The sequence below is a fragment of the Hemicordylus capensis genome, chromosome 6 (assembly GCF_027244095.1).
Source record: "Hemicordylus capensis ecotype Gifberg chromosome 6, rHemCap1.1.pri, whole genome shotgun sequence".
NCBI classification, from domain to species: Eukaryota; Metazoa; Chordata; class Lepidosauria; order Squamata; family Cordylidae; genus Hemicordylus; species Hemicordylus capensis.
In genome coordinates, this window is record NC_069662.1 from 45,725,836 (window position 1) to 45,748,803 (window position 22,968).

The window sequence follows — 22,968 nt, forward strand, 5'->3', positions numbered from 1 at the left end:
AAGCAGATGAGTCCCAAGACTTTTCTATTTTTAGCATCCCATGCTGCTTGTTCTCCAGCTGCTCCAGGTCTGTCCTCCAGCAAAATGTTTTCCAGCTCCATGCTCATCAGATAGGATTCAGTCCTAAACGACCAGGTCTCATAGTTAAATGCATTCAGCCTTGGGATCGCTGGCTGTCCCTGTGCGGCTGTCTCCATGGTGAAAAAAACACCCTGCCTTTCTCTCTCTCTCTCTACAACTCTTTTCCAATCAAGCAGACTTCCACCTACTTATTGTGCCTTTTTGTTTGCTTTCTCTGGGCTGTGTTTGCCTTTGGGTACTTTCTCTGGGTTCACTGGGCCCATAACCCTGTTAGCGAGCTTGGAGGGAAGATTTCTTTATCTACCCCAGCTGCAGCGGAAGCGCACAGGTAAGGAGAGCACTGCTAATTAATATAAAGGCTATACTCACAACCAGGTCGGGGGGAGCAGGGTTTCACCTAACTTCTTCCAAGACGACCATTGATGTTGTCTTCAGCATGCTGCCGCGCAACCACACAATCTGCACTGTACAGAACAGCGTGGATCTTTGGAGGCCGGAACTCATTTTCCCGGCCTCCAGGAATCCAACAATCCACCATATGACAAGTGCAGTACACTGGGGGACTCCCCCGGGAGTCGGCTCTCTAGACGTCTGACTCTGTGTATGCTCAGTCTGTGTGCAGTCCAAGAATACACATGGCCCCATATCTGGGGTAAAGGGCACGCTTGCACCTTTTGACCCAGGTTAAAGCCCCAGTACAAAACACAGGCTTATGGGGGAAGCAGCGCCAGGATCAGCCCCAATCCCAGGGCTGCACATGAGTAGCCCTACCCAGGCAGAGCTTCCCTAACTTGAGCAGGGCTGCTCATGTGTATAGCCTAATTGTCTGGAGAGTAGTTTGTTTAGGAAATCCATCAGGGAGATAAATTAAGGCCTACGTGCCTTGCTGCTAGCTACATACAGGAAGAAGAGAAGGAGAAGGAGGAAATCTCTCTCTCCAGGTGAAAGAATAAAACCTGAGACTATCAGGGGGAGTAGAGAAAGCATGGTCAGAGAGGGAATGCCCTTACTGGATGTCTCTGTCTCTAATGGAGTAGAGGCTGATGAGTGCGGTGCAGGTGGGGCCATGAGAGGTACCTTTAAAAGACATTACCAGTTATACCATCGGAGGACATGGGGAGCAGTGGCGCCCCACCCAGCATCCCCCGCGGTGGAGACCCCGCCCATGGCACTCACCTGGATTCCATGCAGTGGCCAGGTGGGTGCCGTAGGTGGGGCCTCTGCCATGCAGAGACCAGGTGAGTACTGCTAATTAATATAATTTATCTCCCTGATGGATTTCTTCTGTGCAGGATGCTGGGGTGTGTGTGTGCACTGTTGCTCCTCGCATCTTCCAGGTGTCAGCGGTATCGCTGGCAAAGGTAATTCTTGCCGCCCTCGCCCCCCGCCACTGCCCTCACTGGCCGCCACTGCCCTAGCCCCTAGTGGTCAATAGGATTGCTGGTGCTAAGAGTTGATGCCATCAGGAGCTGCATCTCCAACATATCTAACATGCTATCCACTAGAGCAGGGGCACAACTCAAATGCCCTGGTGGGCCGCAACCAACTGTGACCTGGTGTGTGTGGGGGGGGGGCGGGGGGGCGTGGTCAATTTTAGGCCCCAAATTTATGGCATTATTTAAATTAATAATTAATATTAATTAATAAGTACACTAAATTGAATCAAATTATATTTTAAATGAATTGTAATTAAATTAAGTAAAGTAATGGTTGAAGCCACCAGCCCTCAGCTCCACTTCAGCTTTCCGCCCCATGAGTGGGCAGGCGGGCAGCAGGAATGTTGACAAAGTGGCTGCTGCAGGTACAGCACTGCTTGCCTCCTGCCACCACTCATCCTGGAACCCAAGCCGCTTGGGGGCTCCTGAGCCATTGGGCGGCTGGTGCTGGAGTGGAGGCACCACTCGCCTGCCTCCCCCCAGGTCCCAAGTTCCTCTGCCTCCGCCAGGAGCTTCCTGAGACTGAGGGTGTGCATGCGCCCTGGAGACACAAGATGCATGGAGAGGAGAGCTGGTCTTGTGGTAGCAAGCATGACTTGTCCCCATAGCTAAGCAGGGTCCGCCCTGGTTGCATATGAATGGGAGACTTGATGTGTGAGCACTGCAAGAGATTCCCCTCAGGGGATGGAACCGCTCTGGGAAGAGCAGAAGGTTTCAAGTTCCCTCCCTGGCTTCTCCAAGATAGGGCTGAGAGAGATTCCTGCCTGCAACCTTGGAGAAGCCACTGCCAGTCTGTGAAGACAATACTGAGCTAGATAGACCAATGGTCTGACTCAGTATATGGCAGCTTCCTATGTCCCTATGCATGCGCACCCTCATTTCCAGCCTGCTCCTGGCCTGGAGGCAGAGCCTGGGCAGGCACATGGCAGGAGTGCTGCTTGCTTCCCCCATGGCTGGCCTGGGCTCCCAAGGCCCCCTGCCTCTGCCGAGGCCACGAGCAAGGCTGAGTGAAGGTGAGGTGGGCGGCAGCGAGGGAGAGTGCCAGCCTTCCTGTCCGCCCTGCCTCCAGTGGCCAATCAGAAGCGGCAGAGCTGCACAAGGCAGCCAAGAAAGCATGTGGAGGCGAGGTCAGTGGGCGGGCAAGGGAGCCAGTGCTCTCCTTCACTGCCACCCACCCCAACTCCACTTTCTGCACAAAGCCGGCTTAACCGGCCCAAACGGCATGTGGGCTGTCAGAAGGGCCACAACGAGGGAGAGCATCAGCTTCCTCACCCACCTGCCAGCTCACCTGGCCTCCACTGGCCACTCAGAAGCAGTGGAGCCAGACAGGCCGGCCAACGGAGCAAAAAGAAAAAAAGGGGGGTGGGGAGGAAAGAGAATTTTGTCTGCCAGTGCCTGAAGGGGAGGCAAATGGCCCTGCGGGCCAAGAAAAAAGGCCTTGCAGGCCGTATATTGGGCAGGCCTGCACTAGAACGTATGCTTGGATTGCCTAAAGCAATCTACAACACCTTGCAGCCACCCCCACATGCAAAAGATGAGCTTGTTAATCAAACAAACTGTCACACAACTAGGTAGATTATAGGGTCATGAGGACATTTTGGGAAAAGGTCCACACGCCCACCTACCCTCAGAACTGATTATGCTTCACACATCTCTGTCACAAAGATCAGCGAGAACATTTTATTCCCACACAGAACCATTTACCTCTTCACCCTTGCAAACTAAAATAATAATATATTGCTATCATTTTTCATAGAGTACACCAAAAAACCCTCCATAGCCTATTTGCATGAAGCTTAACATTGCCACCTAGTGGACTGTTTAAAGACCTCATTATGCTGCAGAAAATGGAAGATTCTCTGTGAAGATAGCAGAGCTGATAGGGAAGCAACTGTTTGGAGCAAACAGGGTCATGGCTAGACATTTCTGTGCCCTGAGCAGACCTAAATATATGCACTACTCCACTTCTTCCTTGGTATGAGATTAATTTAGTTTTATTTTGAAGCCAACGAGCTAAAGATGGTTCAAAATAATATTCTGTATCTGTTTCATAATGAACTTGGCAGTAAATATCCCCAGCAGTCAACAACGAACATTTTTCACATCCGACAAATATTTATATGCCACTTTTCAACAAAAGTTCCCAATGTGGCTTACATAGATATAAATAAATAAAGTAGCTCCCTGTCCCCAAAGGGCTCACAATCTGAAAAAGAGACACAAGACTGAAACCAGCAACAGCCACTGGAAAGATGTTGTGCTGGGGATGAATAGGGCCAGTTGCTCTCCCCTTGCTAAATAAACAGAATCACCACTTGAAAAAGGTGCCTCTTTTGTTCAGTTAGCAGGGGGTTGTTTAGCAATATGATGGTTTCACCATTTATCCAGAGCACAGTTCTTCTTTCTCAGCCCTTTGCTGTTCTCAAGCCCCGCTATAGCACCAAGTGGGCGTGTTTTGGGGAAATGCATTTAAGACAACATAATTTGTGACCTTGAGCACTGATGCTCACAGCAACCCCTGACAATAGGCAAGGCCAAAATAGATAGGTCACGTCAGTAACCAAGATCCACAAGAAAACACCCTAAATCAACTATATCTAAAAAGATGCTAAGCCTTAGAGATGGTTGATATGTACACACGTCATCCAGCTATTCACAGCTGAATGTGCAGCTGCTGCCTTTGTTGGAAAGCATTGTGGTAGAGGCAATACGAAAAGCTCTCTGTAGTGTTTGATCTTTTATGGTCATTTCATACATGTGGATCACCATTTGATGTTGCACTGTTTAAGTGATTCACAGGCATTTGACCATTTAAATGCCTTGCCCTAAGATGGTTTCACATGTGCTTTGTGATCCCAGTTTCCCCCCACCATCCTCTATACCTTTTGATCCCAATTACTGGCAAAGCTAATCACAGAAATTGTGAGAAGCTCTTCTTCATATTTTGGAAAGGGAAAGGAAAGGCTGTGCCATCAAATCAGTGTCGACTCCTGGTGACCACAGAGCCCTGTGTTTTCCTTTGGTAGGAGAGGTTTCCCATTGCCATCTCCCACACAGTACGAGGTGATGCCTTTCAGCACCTTCCTATATCGCTGCAGCCCAATATAGGAGTTTCCCATATTCTGGGACACACATCAGCGGGGATTCGAACCAACAGCCTCCTGCTCTCTAGGCAGATTGCTTCCGTGCTGTGCCGTTACCAAAATCCTAGTAAAGGAAGGTTAAAAACAAACAAACCAAAGCTACAACTCTTCAAGATGAGAAGACAGCCATAAAAGAATCGGGAGGTATTTTATTAAAATTCAGCTTAAAAATTTTAAAAAATCTGTACAAAGCAAAAACAAATTAAATTAACTGAAACATTACAAAGGCAGCACTATGAGGTTTAAAAAGGCACATGTCAAGCCAATCTGAACGTACCTATTACTTTGTTCAAGAACCAGGTCAGGAAGAAGTCTATGCCTAACTGAGGTCTGGCACACAATGCAAATAGTCAGTATCACAGCAATGCATGCTGGGATTCTGGTTCTTAAAAGGAAGGCTTGGGGGTGGGTGGGGGAGGTCAATGGCTTACATTTGGTCCCATGGAGAATCAGCAAGACTACGAACAAACAAACAGTTGCATAGATCACCACCTTCTGTGTATGCTAGTTTGGAAATCCAAGGTCACTGGTTTCCAACCAATTTGAGGTCACACTGGCAGAGCCAAGGGTAAAACCAGAAGCAGGTGCAGCTGCTAGTCTCCCATGCCTTTCCATGGAAGTCTGTGTCCCAGCCTGCTCACAGGGCTCTTCTGGAAGTGAAGCACCATGGGACAAACGAACAGCACCTTAGATTGGCTCAGAGGCATCTGTGCTCAGGGTGGAATTAAAAGTTCTACACAGGAGATGTTGAAGGTGGAACTTCCCCAGCCTTGAGGCTCCCAAGGTAGGATACTTGTTGGAACACTGCCAGAGATGCATCCATAAATTCCAGACAGCCTAATTCGACCCTGGTGGGTACAAGAAATTAGGATGTCTCCTCACCTGCAGGTTGGAGCTTTTCTGTGAACAAAAAACACAGTGTGTTAACAGAAGTCCTTTCCTAGCCTCTACACAGGGACACGTTGCAGATAGTTGCCAAAATATTGTTTACACTCCAGGAAATCATGCCAGCATGTGCTTACGCAGTCCTGTGCTTTCCAGGATCCATGCAGCATGCACAAGAGTCTACCTGTAAGCCTCGGAACTTGGAAACATAAGATGGAGAGTGGAGAGTAGCACAACTGCTCATGCAGGAGAACAGAGAACAACCCCCCAGATTTCCACAGGCTGCTGCAGCAACTCTCTTTTCCTGCTCCAACCTTGCGACACCTTCTGGGATTTGTTCACACTCTGAAGCCAAACTGAACATCTAGAAATGGATGGACAGACAGACATAACAGGTGGAAGCAAGGTGGCACACTGAAGATGCATCGGTGGCATACTGGAGACATAAAGAGGAGGAAGACAAACAGGAAGGGATGTGAGCATACAAATGGGATCGAGCAACACAGGGCGAAGGGTCAGCCCTTCAGTCTTGCCATCAATAACCTTCATCAGCTTTATCGCCTTTCGATCGTGGCTCCTGCCACCACTTGGCCAAAAATCCTTCTTCATAGTCACCAATCCCCTCGAATTCTGCATCTGAAGGCAATGCTGGCCCATCTGCTTCCTCACCGTCACCAACCTCCGCCTGAAGCAGAAAAGAGGAGTCCGTGCTCAAGAGGAGATCTAGTCCACTAGAGAGTTGCTCAGTAGTCTCCTTGACCAATTTTCTGTGAATCTAGGAGCCCGCCCCAAAATTTAGGAGCCAGACAATTGACACTTGACAAAATTACCAGGAGGGTAAATGGGCATCTCTCTTTCTCCTCTTTACAAATAACACTCAGAACAGAAACAGGGCTGCCTGGGACACATTAAGATTTTATTAAATAACTCTGTCCCTAAATATCCTAGTCTAGGAGCCACCGTTAAATTTCTAGGTGTCATGACTCTCTGGGATTTGCCAAGCATTGGACTAGTTTACTCTTTTTCTAGGTGCCATTTTGTGATTCCACAAATTTAAGACTGGGTGGGGGTGGGGAGATTCAACAACCCAGAGATTTCTAGTCTACATGGATATCGAATAAACTTGAAAATGTGCATAAATATAACAAATCCCTAGTTCTCATTTGCCACCTACCCTCCTAAGCTCGAGGACTCCCTCCTCTTCCCATCCCTCATCTCCACATATGGTTCACTCAAGCCCTTTGGGGAGTGTGGCAGGATGAAATATTTCTCTCCCTCTCTGAATATTCCACAGAAGTCTCTCCTCTCCAGAACAAACAAGTTTAGCTTGAAGCTCCAGTTATGGACGTGGAAAGCCAGCCCCTTGGTCTATCACATTTCTATCCCACCATTCTTCCTGTGTGGCAGGTGAGGCTGAAAGACAGTAGCTGGCTCAAGGTCACCAGCAACCGCTGTGGATCAACGGGGACTGAAAACTGGGATTTCTCTAGCCCAAGTCCAGCACTCTGCCTCCCACCACACCATGCCATGTCTAATCCCCCGACACCCACCTCGTCATCTGGCTGGAGATACTGCATGGCAAACTCCAAGAGTTTCTTCTGGGTGGATGTCTGGTTGTGATAGCGCAAGGCCTCCTGCGGCAGAGGAGGGAAGGCAAAAGTCAATTGTTGGAAATGAGGGGGCAGCAGAATAAATGTTCGCTTGGCTGCAGCCAGCACTGGTGCTACTAGGGAGGGAGTTGTTACCTGCCAAGGTCGGTTTCAATCCTAGGTCGGTTTCAATCCTAAGCACACCCAAGCACCTTTCTCATTAGAGCAGCTTCAGACACAACTGCACTGAAGAGCCACCCAGGTGTGCAAGAGCCTCCTGAACTGCAGCAGCAATGACGGACAAAGGATATGCCCAAGAAAGATGCGTAAGCTTCAGAGATGGATCCAGCTTGTGCATCGTTCCTAGGCAAGGTCTGTTTTTAACATTGCACTAGCAGCATGACTGGGTGACTTTTGGGTGCTGTAATGTAGTGCTCTTTTCTCTTCCCACCTTCAAAACTCACTTTTCCCATGAGGCTTTTGTGTTCCCCATTTCAGGAGTCTGGGCAGTGAGTGGGCCAAGGAGCCAAGCTGCCTCAGAACCACACAAGGCTGAAGGTCCCTAACATAGTATAACTACTGGTATCTACAGACAGCATCTGGGCCCAAAAGACTGTGTTTTAGCCCAAACCCCAAATTACTGGTCTTGTGGGGAGGGGAGATGGGAGCTGGTCTTGTGGTAGCAAGCATGACTTGTCCCCTTAGCTAAGCAGGGTCTGCCCTGATTGCACATGAAAGGGAGACTTGATGTGTAAGATATTCCCCTCAGGGGATGGAGCCACTCTGGGAAGAGCAGAAGGTTCCAGGTTCCCTCCCTGGCATCTCCAAGATAGGGCTGATTGAGATTCCTGCCTGCAACCTTGGAGAAGCCACTGCCAGTCTGGGAAGACAATACTGAGCTAGATGGACCAATGGTCTGACTCAGTATATGGCAGCTTTCTATGTTCCTATGTACCTCTCTGTAGCCATTCCAATAATCAAGCTTAAATACAGGTCACTGCATTCACTTTCATTCAGCCTCCACTGTCTTCTTAGACAGGATCAGGGCTGCACAACTTCAGCCCTCAAGCTGTTTTTGGACAACAGCTCCCATCAGCTCCAGCCACAGTGGCCAATAGTCAGGGATGATGGGAGCTGTAGTCCAACACCTGCAGGAGGGCCAAAGTTGTAAAGCCCTGGACCAGATGGAGTTTTGGCCTGACCCAGATTGCCAGTCCTTTAGCCGGCCCCAGTCCCACTCTCACCGGCCGTGGGTTGAAGTCATCTTCTTCCAGGTGCCAACGCTCACGGTAGAAGCGATAGTAGACCAGGTTCTGCTGCATGACCTCATCCCCAGGGTCAAAGAGCATGTAGCTGGCCACGCTCTGTACTGCATTCTTGATGTCATTCACTGTGCAGAGAACAATACACCAAATTAATGGGAGAGACATCTCATACTCAGGAGTATGATGGGAGTTGTAGTTCAAGAACAACTAAAGGGCCAAGGTTATCTAACCTTGCCCTAAACTAAGGATGGCCAATTGGCTCCCTCCAAGGCAGATCTGTCCTTTGAAACGACTTTGACCACTGTGACCTACCAACCTTTTTCTCAAGACACAATTTTTAATTGCTCAGCTTCTCTTCTCAAGGAAAGCAACAGTGCATTTCTATGAATAGCTGTGGCCTGGACTGTGTGGGATTGTCTGTAGTGGGCTGCAATTTGGAGGATTCTGCCTTGAAGTAGGTATGTGGGGAGGGTGGACAAAGCCTAGCTTGCCCTGCTTCCAAGGTTTCTGCCACAATCCCTCAGTTATCCACCTGTGGTCACCATCCCGCTCAAAATAAATCCTACCCCTGGCAAGAACTCACACTTGTAATATGCAAACTGAAGGTAGTGATACATAGTGGCCACAAACTTCTCCACAAAGTAGCCACCGACATTGGGAGTCAGATCAGCTTCACAATCCACTTTGCATTGCAGAACACTGGCAAAGTGATCTGGAAGAAAGGAGGAAATAGAAGTTGGAAAATAAAACACACATATCAGTTGATGGCAACAATCATATTCATACAAATTCCTGGAATCTTCTTGACCAATCCGATCCTGTTCATGATTGCTCAGAAGCAAGTCTCAATCTGCTTAATGGAACTTATTTCCAAGTAATTATGCACAGGAATGCAGCCTTAATCTCCTCCTGACCTTCCTGTTCGAAAACCTGGTTGTTCTTCCTTGTGCCCTCCCCAAAATTTCCTGTTTCCCTGGGTGTTTCTGAGTCTGGTTCCAGAGGTTTCTATTTAATCTAGCTTTCTTAAAGCACTGAAATATCCACATGGCAAATATCTATAGGGAAGCATGCCAGGGCTCAAAAAACCACAATCAGATTTGGAAGCCCTGCCTCTCTGCGCCTGCACAGAGGCACTCTTTTTTTACAGTTGTTATTAGACCACAGTGGTTTCAATTAAATTATTCAGGTTTAATCAACCCCACAACACTCCAGAAAATCTGTTCCTCTAATTGGCTCCTACACTATACCAATTCCAGAATTGAACCCTGGCAATAAAACCAAGATTTGGGGTACCTCCTTTTTTATATGGGGTACATTTACACCTTGCAGGAGAGGGGAAGGTCAGGGGATGAAATTTTTTTTTTTTTAAAGTTCAGAAAAGAGATCTGCAAGAAGAGAATGCAATTTTTAAAAATATAAACGGGCTGGTTTGCACACACAAGCTATGTATGGACATCCAGCAGGGCTGGGGCGGGCAGGCAATCTCCTCCTCAGATGAGCCAGTATTAACACTCGATACAACCTGTTGTGTGTTGTGTACTGATTTCTATTTAGTAGTATTTACATACTTTGTATGTGTATATTTTGAAAAACCCATTAAAATTTAGGAGATTTTCCCAGCCACACATTGCATACTTGGACACATGAAATGCCTGCTGCCAGACATAGCCAACATGCTTACAAACATTCAGCGGAGGAAGGACCATCATGCTCGCACATGCAACGGCTGATCTCTCCTCAGTGCCCTCACAGTTGGTTGCAGTGCTTGCACCACTGCCCTTAGACTTCTTCCCCAGTACCCTCACCTGCAACGGCTGGGTAGAAATCCTTACGTTCATGGAGCTCATAACTCCCTTCACAGCCAGATAAGCAGTTCTCATAGGCTTTGAAGTACTCAGCCAGTGCAGGCTCCATGTCGGCGATGCTGCTCCGGAAATCCCCACTGTTATAGAGTTTAACTGCTCGGACAAAGACCATCTGTAAACAAGCAAAGATCAGGCTCAAAATAAATAAATAAATAAATAAATAGCCAAATCTTCCCATCAAGATTGCCATATTGGTCAAGACCAATTGTCCATCCAATTTTGTGTTTCATTTCCCGATAGTAGCCAACCAGGTGCCCCAGGGAAGTTTACAAGGGTGCAATGGTGACATCCAAGCCCACTTGCTTGATCACAGCATCTCACATCCAGAGGTAACCTTGTCTCTGTATTCAGAGGATGGACTTCTGGCTAGAGGCCAGCAGGAACCAAAAGATTGATCTCCTCAGCAGTGGGGCCACTAACCCGGCACTCTCGCATCCATTCCTAAACAGACCCAGGAGTGTGAGCACGAGAACATACAGACATATATCCAAACAGCCACTGAGGTCTTTCCTCCTGGCAGAGTGAGCCCAGCTTCCTCCACCCTGCAATAGCTCTGTGGGTTTTGTAGATGAACTAGATCCCTGGCTGGCATAGTGATCCCACCCTGCTCCTCTGGAGCAGTTTTATAAATGGGTGGTGCTTTTTTTTAAAACCCTGCATGGCAGGGACATTTAAGGATCTACCTGTTCACTTGGCACCTTTTTGTCTTCAAAGCGGAATACTTTTGCAGAACACTGTACAATTGGCAGGATTATAGGCAATCAGCACTTTGCACCGAACCTCTCCCTGCCCCCGCCCCCCGATGATCCATGAAGGCTTCCTAGCAGGGGTGCTTGAGCGCCCACAGGAGCAGCACTGCCAGGAGAAATGCAGCAGTCTGGAGGCCAAAGAAACGCAGCCCGGCCTCCAGAAATCCCACAATGCACTGTGTGAGGAGCACAGTGCATTGGGGAATTCCCCTGCAAGCCGGGCACTCTAGACACCCAGCTCTGTGTCTGCTCCGGCTGTCTTCAGTCCAAGCAGACATGTGACCGGGTACCTGGGTAGAAGGGCCTTTCTACCTAGGTAATAGCCCGGGGGAGGGGAAACCTTGGGCTACCTGGGAAGGCAGCACCAGGATCAGGCCCAACCCCAGTGTTCCACATGAGCAGCCCTACCTGGGTAGGGCTGTGCAAGCCCAGGCAGGGCTGCTTGTGTGAACAGCCACACTGTTTTTTATATCGCTTTAAAGATAGTTGCAGTTTGTGACCTGCTAGTTATTTTTGTCTGTTGATTGATGGACCCTTATTTTTCATTCTGCAGAGGCCAACAGCAGGCAATAGACCAACCCTCCAGAACACTAGAGGCCACTAGGTTGGCACACTAAATCCACTTTTTCTTGAACATCTAACTGCAGTCCCACTGCACCATAACCCAAACCCCGGGGAGCAGCCTTCCCGTCCCCAGTATCCCAAACACCCACGAGCCCTCCCTTCTCCCATTCACCTCATATGGCTGTGCTTCCAAGTCTACGAGATACTCGTCCACGTCCACCATAGTTTTGTAATAATTCAGGTACCTTTGGGTCATCTCATGCTTGGGATTCTTCTGCAGGAAGGTGTGAGCTGCTGACACAGCTTTCTCAATCTTATTGGTCTGAGAAAAAAAAACAAAGAAGCAACCTAAGGTGATGTTTAATTTGAACTTCTAATTACACAAGAAAGGTCTTGCTGGATCAATCCCAAGGCCTCTCTAGTTCATCTTCTTCGTTATGAACCCCACCGCCCATTGAGATCATCAGGAGAGGTCCGTCTGCATTTGCCACCAGCTCGTCTGGTGGCTACTCAGGGACGGGCCTTCTCCGTTGCTGCCCCGAGGCTTTGGAATGCGCTCCCTAGTGAAATAAGAGCCTCCTCCCCATCTCTGACATCTTTTAAAAAGTCTCTAAAGACGCATTTCTTCACCCAGACTTTTAACAGATATTGCTTTGATTGTTTTCATGTTGTTTTTAGAATACTGTTTTAAAATTTCAAATTGTGTTTTAAATTTCTTGCTTTTAAATTTTTTGTTTTTGTTTTTAATTAATGTTTTACTTTTAATCTTGTTGTAAACCGCCCAGAGACGTAAGTTTTGGGCGGTGTGAAAATATGATAAATAAATAAATAAAATAAACATCCTGTTTCCCACAGTGGCCCACCAGAGGCCTCTGGGGAGCCCACAGTCAAGAGTTGAGGGTATGCCCCCTCTCCCGTTGCTTCTGCCCCGCCTCCTGCCTCTGAACCTGAAGGCAAAATATACCAAGATATATTCTACTAAATATTGAGGCTAGTAGCCATTGTTTGACATGTTCTCCATGCCAGTAGTGGCCAGTGAGGGCAGTGCTGGGGGGGGAGGGTGGTGAGAGGCACCTTTAAGGAGGTAATAAGCAGGTGCATACCATTGTGTAAGCAGCACCTGCAAGCTGTGGCACTCCGCCCACAATCCCGTGGGGGGGGGAGGCATCCACTGGGGCCACAGTGTGGCCCTGGTCTCTGCACATGTGCAGAGGCTCCACGCACATACAGAAGCTAGGGCTACGCTGTGGCCCCGCTGGATGCTGGGAAAAACGCCGCTAGCCCCGCACAGGATTGTGGGCGGAGTGCCACAGCTTGCAGGTGCTGCTTACACGATGGTGAGCACCTGCTTATTACCTCCTGAAAGGTGCCTCTCGCCGCCTGCCCCTACCCAGCACTGACTGCCCTCACTGGCTGCTCCTGCTCCATGCATTTGTCTAATTCCCTTTTTAAAGTCATCTCAGCTTTAAAGTCATCTTGTGGCAGCACAAATTACAGGTCTCAGTTGTGCACGGTGTTAAGAAATACTTCCTTTTGTCTGTCCTAAACAGTGCTCAAGCAAGGGCTCCACAGGCAATGGGTCAGGTCTTTGGCTTGCACTCCCCTTGTCCCATGGTGTGTGTAACGTCATGCATGATACACTGTCTAAGGAAAGGTCATCCTTCCATCATTAAAAAAAAGCAGGGTGGACAGATTATGCACACGAACATACATACTTACACACTGCATCACACATGGAATTCACTACGCAGCATGCTGGGTACATGCATGCAATCCCAGGTGACAATGTGAGCCAACTCGAAGAATTTGAGATCCTAATCACATACATGCCAGTTTAAAAGCCCTACTGATTCCACCCAAATATATGAAGGATAGGGGTGGTTCAGCTTCTTTCACTGATTTCAGCAGCTACAGGCTTACTCCACCAAGAAGTTGTCTTGCACAAGCCCCACTGGGACGAGGTGCTTAGAAAGACACTAATTTCAACAAGGGTGGGTTTAACCTCTATCACCTCCTCCTTTTTAACAAGAAATTAAGCATAGTCTGCAGTCTAATTCATCTAAGAATGTTCATGGCCCTGGAATGTACATTCCAGCACGGACTGTCTGGGAAGACACTGGTAGACCTGGCCTCCTCCATCACAGGTGAACACCAGGCCCTTCCAGCCATCCTTACTGCTGTGGGCCTGCCCAGACTGGTCTAGATATTCCAGTTTTCAGCAGCTATGAGCAAAGCTCTGTGCATAGCATAACAGCACCATGGAAATACAGTAGACATTGCATTACTATCACATGCTACTATGTATGTATTCTACTGTTACATGCAGAATTCATTATTTCAACTTTCTTTAATTTTTAAAAAGCAAGTTCCTAGCCTCTGAAAGCATATTATATTATTATTATTATTATTACATTTATATCCCGCTCTTCCTCCAAGGAGCCCAGAGCGGTGTACTACATACTTGAGTTTCTCTTTCACAACAACCCTGTGAAGTAGGTTAGGCTGAGAAAGAAGTGACTGGCCCAGAGTCACCCAGCTAGTATCATGGCTGAATGGGGATTTGAATTCGGGTCTCCCCGGGCCTAGTCCAGCACTCTAACCACCACACCACGCTGGCATAAGAACCATTAGTCATGCTTAGCATTTGTATTGCACTTTTGAATGTTGAAAGCATTCCATGTGTTTTATCTTGTTGTCGTTCTTACAACAACCCTGTAAAGATAACCAAGTAGTATTATCCGCATATAGCTGAGGTTGAGGAGGAGTGAGGTTGAGGTTGAGGAGGTTGAGGTTGAGGTTGAGGAGGTTGAGGAGGAGTGACTTGACCAGGGCCACCTAGCAAGTTCATAGTCCAGGCAAGTTTCAAACCAGGAACTTGCTGTTTCATAATTTCTTAGCTCCTGTGCTATATGCAGTGGTGGCTGGTATGGGCGGAGCTTCAGGGGAGGCGGAAAATGAGCCTCAGGTGCGGCTCATTTGCACTCATCTCACCCCATCCTAGCTGCTTCTCTCTCTTACGTCACCTCGCAACCAACATCATAATCAACCATTGCGTCCCCAGCCTGGCAAATACCAGCCCACACGCCTGGGATTAACAGAGTGGCAGGGCGAGGAGACAGAGAGGCAACCAGAACAGGATGAGTGCAAATGAGTCACACCTGCGGCTCATTTTCCATCCCCACCCTCCCGCCAGCCACATCCATACCTGCTGCCACAGGCTACACCAGCTCTCTTACTGGAGTTCCAGGCAGGACTCCCAGTGATAAAGCCCCTTCTCTGACATCAATTATTTCATCAGACATCACCACACTCTTTCAAGTGTAAACGTGTAGCCTTAAGGCCTAGGGTGCAGCGCCAGTAGCAAGCATGAACTGTCCCCTTTGCTCAGCAGGGTTGGTTTGCATCAGGCAGGGGAGTACGGAACTCTCCAGCGGCCACGGGACAAGCTTGACCAGTACCCCCCTTTCCTTGAGGTTGTGTGTACAGACGTGCTAGCATGCGCTAACCACACTCATAGGAACATAGGAAGCTGCCATATACTGAGTCAGACCATTGGTCTATCTAGCTCAGTATTGTCTTCACAGACTGGCAGCAGCTTCTCCAAGGTTGCAGGCAGGAATCTCTCTCAGAAAATCTCTTGCAGAAGCCAAAGAGGGAACTTGAAACCTTCTGTTCTTCCCAGAGTGGCTCCATCCCCTAAGGGGAATATCTTAACAGTGCTCACACTTCAGATCTCCCATCCATATGCAACCAGGGCAGACCCTGCTTAGCTATGGGGACAAGTCATGCTTGCTACCACAAGACCAGCTCTCCACTCCCAGCACATGACATCATACACAGGGCTGTAGTCACCAGCAGCAAGATGGGCAAGCTGTCCGTCTGCCTGCTGCACTCCGTGCTTCATTGCGCACTGCTGGGGTCAAGGTGAACGAGTTAGTTTGCTGCTTGACCGAACTCAATGGCGCATGAATGAAGTGCCCAGTGCAGCGTGCCCAACATGGGGACAGACGAGCGACTCTGGTATAAAGCAGCTCCCCGTGTTCCTAAACTTGCTCTTGCCTTTACAGGAAGTCCCCAACTTAAACAGATTGTGTTCCAACGGGTATGGAGAGGGGACTTATGTTGGTAAGTCAGATGTCCAAAACTTGGAACACGTAAACTTCTCAAGAGGGATGACTTGTTTGTATGGGTTGGTTGGCATTTATAAGTTGGGGACTTCATTAATGTTATATGTTTGTTTGTAGGTGCTGCTTGTAACTTGGGGAGTGCCTGTATTCTAGGGATGTGCCCGGAACCGCTCCTCCGTGTTTCAGAGGCGGCAGGGGTGCTTCCTTAAGGTCAGGGGAGGGTGCACTTACCCCTCCCACCGCATTTCCCCCACCGGCGCTCCATTGTATCAAAGCCCCTTGGGACGGCAGTGTACATCCCTGCTGCCCCGTTGTCGTCCTCAGCCAGAAGTACCGGGCGCATGTGTATTCATTGCATATGCGCATGCACCTGTCTGCTGTGCATGCGTGCACACGCAAGAGGCACACGTGCACCTGGTACTTCCAGCCGAGGATGGCAATGGGGTGGCAAGGAGGTATGCTGCCATCCCGAGGGGCTTTGATACAACGGAGTGTCAGCGGGGGAAATGCAGCAGGAGGGGTAAGTGCACCATCCCCTGCCCTTAAGGGAGCACCCCCGCCGCCTCCGAAATGGCCCCGTTGGCCGAAACGTTTCGGAGGCTTCTGTAATGGCCTCCGAAACGTTTCAGGCACATCCTTACTGTATCCCGCAACCTTCTTCTTCAAGGAAAACTGAGATTCTCAGAATGCTAAACTGCACCCAATATAGTGAATGGATAAATAAAAGCACTAGGAAACCCAAGATTATACAAGTGAAATTGTAAAAACAGATGGCTTATATATGCATGTGCTTGCAGGAAAACAGTTTTAATGATATGGCTTTTTAAAAAGTTGACTTCTATCCCCATTAAACTGAGAGTCCCTGAATCAGCACTGCTGAGCTGCCAACCTGCAATTTAAATCATCCGCCCAGTGCCAGCAGTTGCTTTGCAATCTAGAAAGCTGGAGAAATGTTTGCCTCTGGCATTCTCTAAGCCCCATTAGCCTGCCGTTCTCATCAGGGTGTCAAGTGCCAGAATGCTGACGTGAGACGGAAGGCTCACCACTGGGCACATCTCTGCTGCTCCCGGGCAGAGAAAAGAACTACCATATTCAGAATGAGGGAAAGCACAGGGGCAGCTTTCCTTGTCCTAACTTTATTGCATTCTCCTTTGGATCACTAAATGGTATTGGGAAGGACAGCATACATTAATGACACAGAAGCTGCCTTCTACTGAGTCAGACCATTGGTCCATTTAGCTCAGTATTGTCTACACAGACTGGCAGTGGACAAGATTTTTTTTTTTAATAGGACAAGATTTTTTATTTATTTGTTTAATTAAAAAAAAAATCTTGTCCTATCTTAGAGATGCTGCCAGGGAGGGAACTTGGGACCTTCTGCACACAAGCATGCAGATGCTCTTCCTAGAGCAGCCTCATCCCCTAAGGGTGAATATCTTACTGTGCTCTTGGGCGGGGGGGGGAGCCCCTTACTACATGCAGCAGCAAACCCTTTTGCAAATTCTGTCCCCAGGTTTTAAAAAATGTTACCTGGATAAGAAGTTTCTAATGAGATCTAGAAACCGGTGTTTGTTTGTTTTTTAAAAAAGAAAAAGTATTGAATGGCACCTATACTACTTCTTCCTTGGCAGAAACTCCTGTTCACAAAGAGGTTCTGCTGATAAGAGGTTAGTCTGGATACTGCCCCTTAAAAACAGAGATTCCTTCTATTCTCTTGCATACCAGACTCACCAGTGTGCATTTATGGCCTTGTTTTGCAAGGTCCAATTACAGCCGCATGAATTTCTTAACAGTATTGTCTCATAAATCAAAGATGAGACCAGGGATATGATTCAGCAGGGAGGAACATGATTCATTCCACCCACCTTGTCCTGACACTAGGCCTCTTTCAAGGCTTCTTTCTTATGAGGCCTCTAATTCTGGAGTACATTGTATAGTGGGAAAGGGCTTAATTTGAACCAGCACTCAGCCCCAGAATCTATTGTCACCGCTGAGGTTCAGCTTGGAAACATGCAAGGGAAGAATGCAGGAGACAACTCATCAGTGCAAGTGCAGAGGGCAGTTCCTCACATCTGACCCATTATTTGTTTGTTTTTTAAAGTGCTTAAAATACGTAAGGGGCTCTGTATGAATAAAGTGCTTAAGTCTCTGCCCACATGCTTACGATCTAGACAATATGCACACAACTGAGTAAAGGGACAGCGCTTTATGATTGGGGATGTGACATCCAAGCAAGTTCCAGCTCCAGCACCTCTTCTTTTTAGAAACCAATCAGTGCCTGTAGACATGAGATTTTAGAGGATCCCTGCTTTAGGACAATATAAGCCAGGCTGGAGCTCCTGTGTTCAATGCCATGGCCTGGCCTTGGAGCACAAGAATGCCTCTGAGCACACGCAGAGTGCTTTTTCTTTCAGCACTGTGTAACCATAGCCAAACCCACACATCTGGGACTAAGGAGCAGGGCTTTCAGGTGAGAAGTTGCGTTTGGGTCCCGTGCACAGAAATTCTCCATTGCTTAGTTTTCTTTAAAGGGAGAGAGTAAAGAAAAGCATTTCTAGCCTGCATGACCATAAAGGTAACTTTGTGGGGAAAATGACAAAGGTTCAGAAGCAAGAGAACAGGCAAGAGAGAGATAGCCCTAGAAGGGTGCTCTGACCTACCAGAAAACACGTGGTAAATTTTGATGGGAGTCCAGACAAACAGACTCTAAATTGCTCTTCACAGTGGCTGCCTCCTCCTCATGTGGCTGCCTCCTTTTAGTAACTTGCTGCATGGAAAAGCCTCCTGCCTCTCCACCCTCAATCCCCCACTACGCCTTTAGCCCTAGACAACCATGCGCACAATGCTGTATGAAGGGAGGGAGACTGTTTTGCCCAAAACACTCTCTGACTAATCTGGCATCTCTAGCATCACTTTCCTACACAAAATATTTAACCGTCTCAACACTTCCACAAAGAGAGGCAGTTGGCCAAGAAATAATGGGCCTGGGGAGATTTTGAGGTGAATATGAACCCTCGGCAACTATGGTTGCCTCTGTTTGAATCGGATGGCGGGGACGTGGCATTTTAGTGCCTTTAGTACAGGAGGGCTACCTCATTGGTGAAGGAGGTGGAGGAAGAAGAGAGAGAGGGAGGAGAGAATGGAAAAAGACCAGAAGCTGCTGGCAAAAGCATTGCTTGCTCATCTAAACCCCTCCTGGAGGCCCAGATTTAAAGGGCCAGGGTGTCCTATCACAAATGAAAGTCTTCAAAGGGAAAGTATAGGAAAAACACACACAATAAGAAAAAAGTGAACATTTCCACAGCCAAATTTAGAATTATCGGGAGCTAAAAAGACATTAATGGGAAATAATCCCTCTTCAACTAGCAGACACAAAGGGGATTACTTCATAATGACAAAACCTCTACCAGGAAAGTTCCATGTAGGAATTAGCATGATGCCTGCCCACATGCCGATTGTCACGTCTGACAGTTTTACAGGCGGGTGTTTTGCTGTCTGAACAAAGCAAAACTCTCAAATGCAAGATTGGCAGATGAGATTATCTATACAATTGTTTCATGATAACTCCAACATAGATTTTGAGAGGGATACGAACTTCATGCAGAGAATGAGTTGTGCTGTGCCAAGAACCTGGTTACTGATTTGGCTATGGCTGAATCTTGCCAAAGGCAAATCTGTCTTCTGTTCTTGACCATGTGTTTAGTAGCTCAAACTGGAGATGAGCGTCAAGCAAGTAGTTTCACAACTTCAACCTCCATGTCAGAAATAATGGGTGGGTTCAGATGACACACAAGGCCACAGTTCCAACAAACCAAGGTTGACAAATCTACTTCAAACCGTGGGTACAGATTGTGGTTTGACCACCTAAATTAAGATGCAGTTATTAGATTGGTGTGAATTCATACATATAGACTAACCACTGTTAGATGAAATAAACTGTGATTCTTTGTGACATCCCAACCTGCCTTGTGTGAATGTAGATTGTAATGCACAATGATGGATGGTACATTCAGTGGATCTGAAGGCTTTTGACGCACAGTGTATAGAGGACCTGCTGCCCATCACAGATCTAAGGGCAAATACATATATTAAAAACAAACAGAACCACCACCTTCTGAGATCATACAGGAAAGTCTGGAATTGAAATCCAGAAATGACCATCACACATGTGGGTTTTTCATTTAGTGGACTTGGGCAACTACAGCTTGACACATAGAGGCTATGTATACACAAGAGCAATAAGTCCTGCATGTGGAATCATTACATGGGTCAATATTTACTATACAGAAGTACCTTTCACTGTAGATAGCTTGTAATGTGGGATGTGACTCTTAGAAAGTGTCCCCCATTGTGGCCTGGAGGGGCACTAATAAATCATGTATAAATGTTCTAGTGACAACTTTGGATCCCCGATCCAAAGACGATCCAGGAACTTCGTCAGGAAACAGGCCTAAGCTGAATGCCCAGCAAGTTTGTGTGTATGACCCCTTGGCAGTCTTGAAGGAGGACTATGGGTGAACTTTGTGTTGAGTAGGACCTATCCTCCGCTCTATCGTGGCACCCTATGGCCAGTGTTTAATTTCTAGAGGAACAGCAGCCTAGGCTCAAATCTATCTGGAAACAGCATCGTCTAGTCTAGAAAATCTTCCTCCTAATACCTGATGTTTAGCGACTGTAATTTTTCTTTTTATTTATTTATTACATTTCTTGACCACCCAAAACTTACATCTCTGGGCAGTTTACAATTAAAATTTAAAACATCAAATCACTTAACAATTAAAAGCATTTAAAACATTAAAAATTCTAAAACATTTAAAACCGCATATTTTTTAAAAAAAGTTTTTTCCTTTCTTTTTAGAATTCTTTTTAGAACCATAGATCTAATTAAAAGCCAGGGTGAATAAATGCATCTTCAGTGCCTTTTAAGAAGTTGCCAGTTATGGGGAGGCTCTTATCTCAACAGGGAGCGCATTCCAAAGTCCAGGGGCTGCAATGGAGAAGGCCCTTTTAGCAGTGAAGGAAACAGACTGTACCCATGAGAGATATTTCATATATTGTTCAAGTCATTTAGTGAATACATGCATATTGATGTCTGTCTCTAATCTAAGATTGTAGTAAAATATGTTCATTCAATACATGCATATTGAAAATAAATAGATGCCAGCAGGGTTGAACCCTGGCATCAATGAAGCCCAGCAGCCCATGGTCTTACCAACGAACTTCGTGATCACCTGCCCCATTAACCTCACCAATTTCCGAGGAAGCCAAGCAAAGTCCTCGTCGCGCACTCTCAATTTGCACCGAAACTCACCTTGAAGAGTGCGTAGTGCAGGTATTGGTAAGGCATGCGGCGCTGAAAGTCCCGCAGGGTCTCAGGCGGCGGGTAGGTGAGCTTGAAGACAGGCAGGCTGCGCTTACACCTTCGCAGACAGGAGGCGCGCTGGAGGACGAGCCCAAAGAGTTGCATTTCTCGGAGCCACTCATCTGGCGCGCCCCCTGCAGGCTCTCCCGCCTTTGCGCTCTGTCCGGGCTCGGCGAGGGCTGAGCCTTTCCCAAGGTCCCCAAGCGCCAGGCTCCACCGTGCGCCCTCTGCAGGCTCTCCAGGCGCAGGAGCGCCCTCTCCAAACTTTTCGGTCCCCGCGCACTCCTTGTGGCACTGCGCCTCGCTGTCCTTGAGCAAGCGATGGAGGCGCAGGCTCGCCTCCAGGTAGCGGACGCTCTCCTTCCAGCTCTCTCCTTCGTACTGCTCCAACGCGTAGGAGTAGGCGCTCTGGAGAGGCATCAGCTCGGCTTCTGGGAAGCCGCGGAAGCTGTACTTCTCATATTGCGCCCCGGCTGGAGGCGCAGAGGCAGCCACCAGCAGCAGCAGGCAGCCCAGCAGGAGCCCCCGGCTTTTCTGCTCCATGCCGTCCCCGCTGCAGCCGGCTGCTCGGTTCTCGAGAGCTGCCCAGCCGCTTGAAGGCCCATCTGGAGTCTCCGGCAGCCAGGGGGAAGGAAGACGGGGGGGCAGGCTCAGACGGATCCCGCAGGGTCTTAGTGCGGCTCCAAGAAAGCTCATCGGCCAAGGAAGGGGCTCCTCCCACCCATTTCTTCCTCCCAGACTCCCTGTAGTCTTTGAGCCGTTATTTTGAAAATCCATAGAGAAAATGAGGCAGAAAAACCCATCTTTTTAAAAGGCTTTATAGGTTTTTAAAAATTCTTTGTTCCAGTAAGTTTTTAATCTGTAAATCTGATTTTATCTGGGTCTAGTTTTTAACTGAATTTTGTTAATTCTGTATTGCTTTATCTGTTTTGTTGTTTTTGAGCGGCCCCAAGCAGTATCGTACTGGACTGGAGGGTTGCCGCGAGATATAAGTACGTGCTTGCATACCCGGAGTAAGGAGCCGGTGTTTCCCAGAGAGCCGCAGATGAACTTTGTCTTTGGGAGACCTGCTGGGTTCGAGGCCCCATGATGTGGTCTTGGACATGCCAATTTCTTTTTCTCAGCGTATGTCTGTTGCTCCTCATCGATAGCACTAGATTAATCATAGCCTCAATGATTGTTGTGGGAGACAAATAGCTGGTTATAAAATATGGATTACAAAATAGGAGCACATTCATATTGTTTCACAGTGCTCCATACGGTTTTCTGTGTAAATCTATGCTTGTAGATCTCTGTGCTTCAGAGAGCGACTAGGGTGACCAGGTCCAGACGGTGGGAAGTGTCCATATCCACCACCAAAAAAAGTTGAAATAGAGGACACTTTTCACCCAAAAAATTTGCATAAAATTTGCATTTTATTTATTTATTTATTACATTCAGAAACCGCCCCATCCAAAGGCTCTGGGTGGTGTACAACAAATTTAAAAAGACATAAAACACACACTATTTAAAACACAATGCTAAAAACAATATTAAAACAATTCAAACACAATTTAAAACTAATTTTAAACACCATTTAAAACTAATTAAAATACTTGGGGGGAAAACAATTTACAAACCTTGGAAGGCCAGGCCAAATAAATAAGTCTTTAGGGCTCTCTTACATAAGAGAAGCCCTGCTGGATAAGGCCCATCTAGCCCAACATCCTGTTTCACACAGTGGCCCACCAGATGCCACTAGAAGCCTACAGGCAGGAGTTGAAAGGGGCATGCCCTCTCTCCTGCTGTTACTCCTCTGCAACTGGTACTCAGAGGCATGCTTCCTTTGAGACTAGGGGTGGCCTATAGCCCTCCAACTAGTAGCCATTGATAGACCTCCATGAAGTCATCCAAACCCCTCTT

At 47.6% G+C, this 22,968-nt stretch overlaps 2 protein-coding genes across 2 annotated transcripts in view; one reads left to right on the plus strand and one right to left on the minus strand.

The window, feature by feature from the left end:
* Positions 1–22,968, plus strand: part of LOC128329000 (keratin, type I cytoskeletal 17-like) — a 213,631-nt gene that overhangs the window by 105,359 nt on the left and 85,304 nt on the right. The gene's annotated exons all lie outside the window — the stretch shown is intronic.
* P3H4 (prolyl 3-hydroxylase family member 4 (inactive)) lies at positions 4,792–22,001 on the minus strand. The gene is made up of 8 exons (XM_053259351.1): positions 21,016–22,001; positions 11,750–11,899; positions 10,205–10,376; positions 8,983–9,111; positions 8,379–8,524; positions 7,096–7,179; positions 6,089–6,230; positions 4,792–5,560 (listed from the first exon to the last, which is right to left on the minus strand). Exons 1-8 carry the CDS (start codon positions 21,841–21,843, stop codon positions 5,526–5,528), a joined length of 1,686 nt encoding a protein of 561 aa, XP_053115326.1. The 5' UTR covers positions 21,844–22,001; the 3' UTR covers positions 4,792–5,525.

Bases quoted from the DNA above. Each gene is read 5' to 3' on its own strand.
- P3H4 (XM_053259351.1), bottom strand. From the start codon at position 21,843: ATGGATTTTCAAAATAACGGCTCAAAGACTACAGGGAGTCTGGGAGGA. The intron at 11,900-21,015 runs GTGAGTTTCGGT...TTTTTTTCTCAG, and splicing joins TGCACTACGCACTCTTCAAG to ACCAATAAGATTGAGAAAGC. The intron at 5,561-6,088 runs GTTATTGATGGC...TTTTGTTCACAG, and splicing joins AGGCGATAAAGCTGATGAAG to AAAAGCTCCAACCTGCAGGT.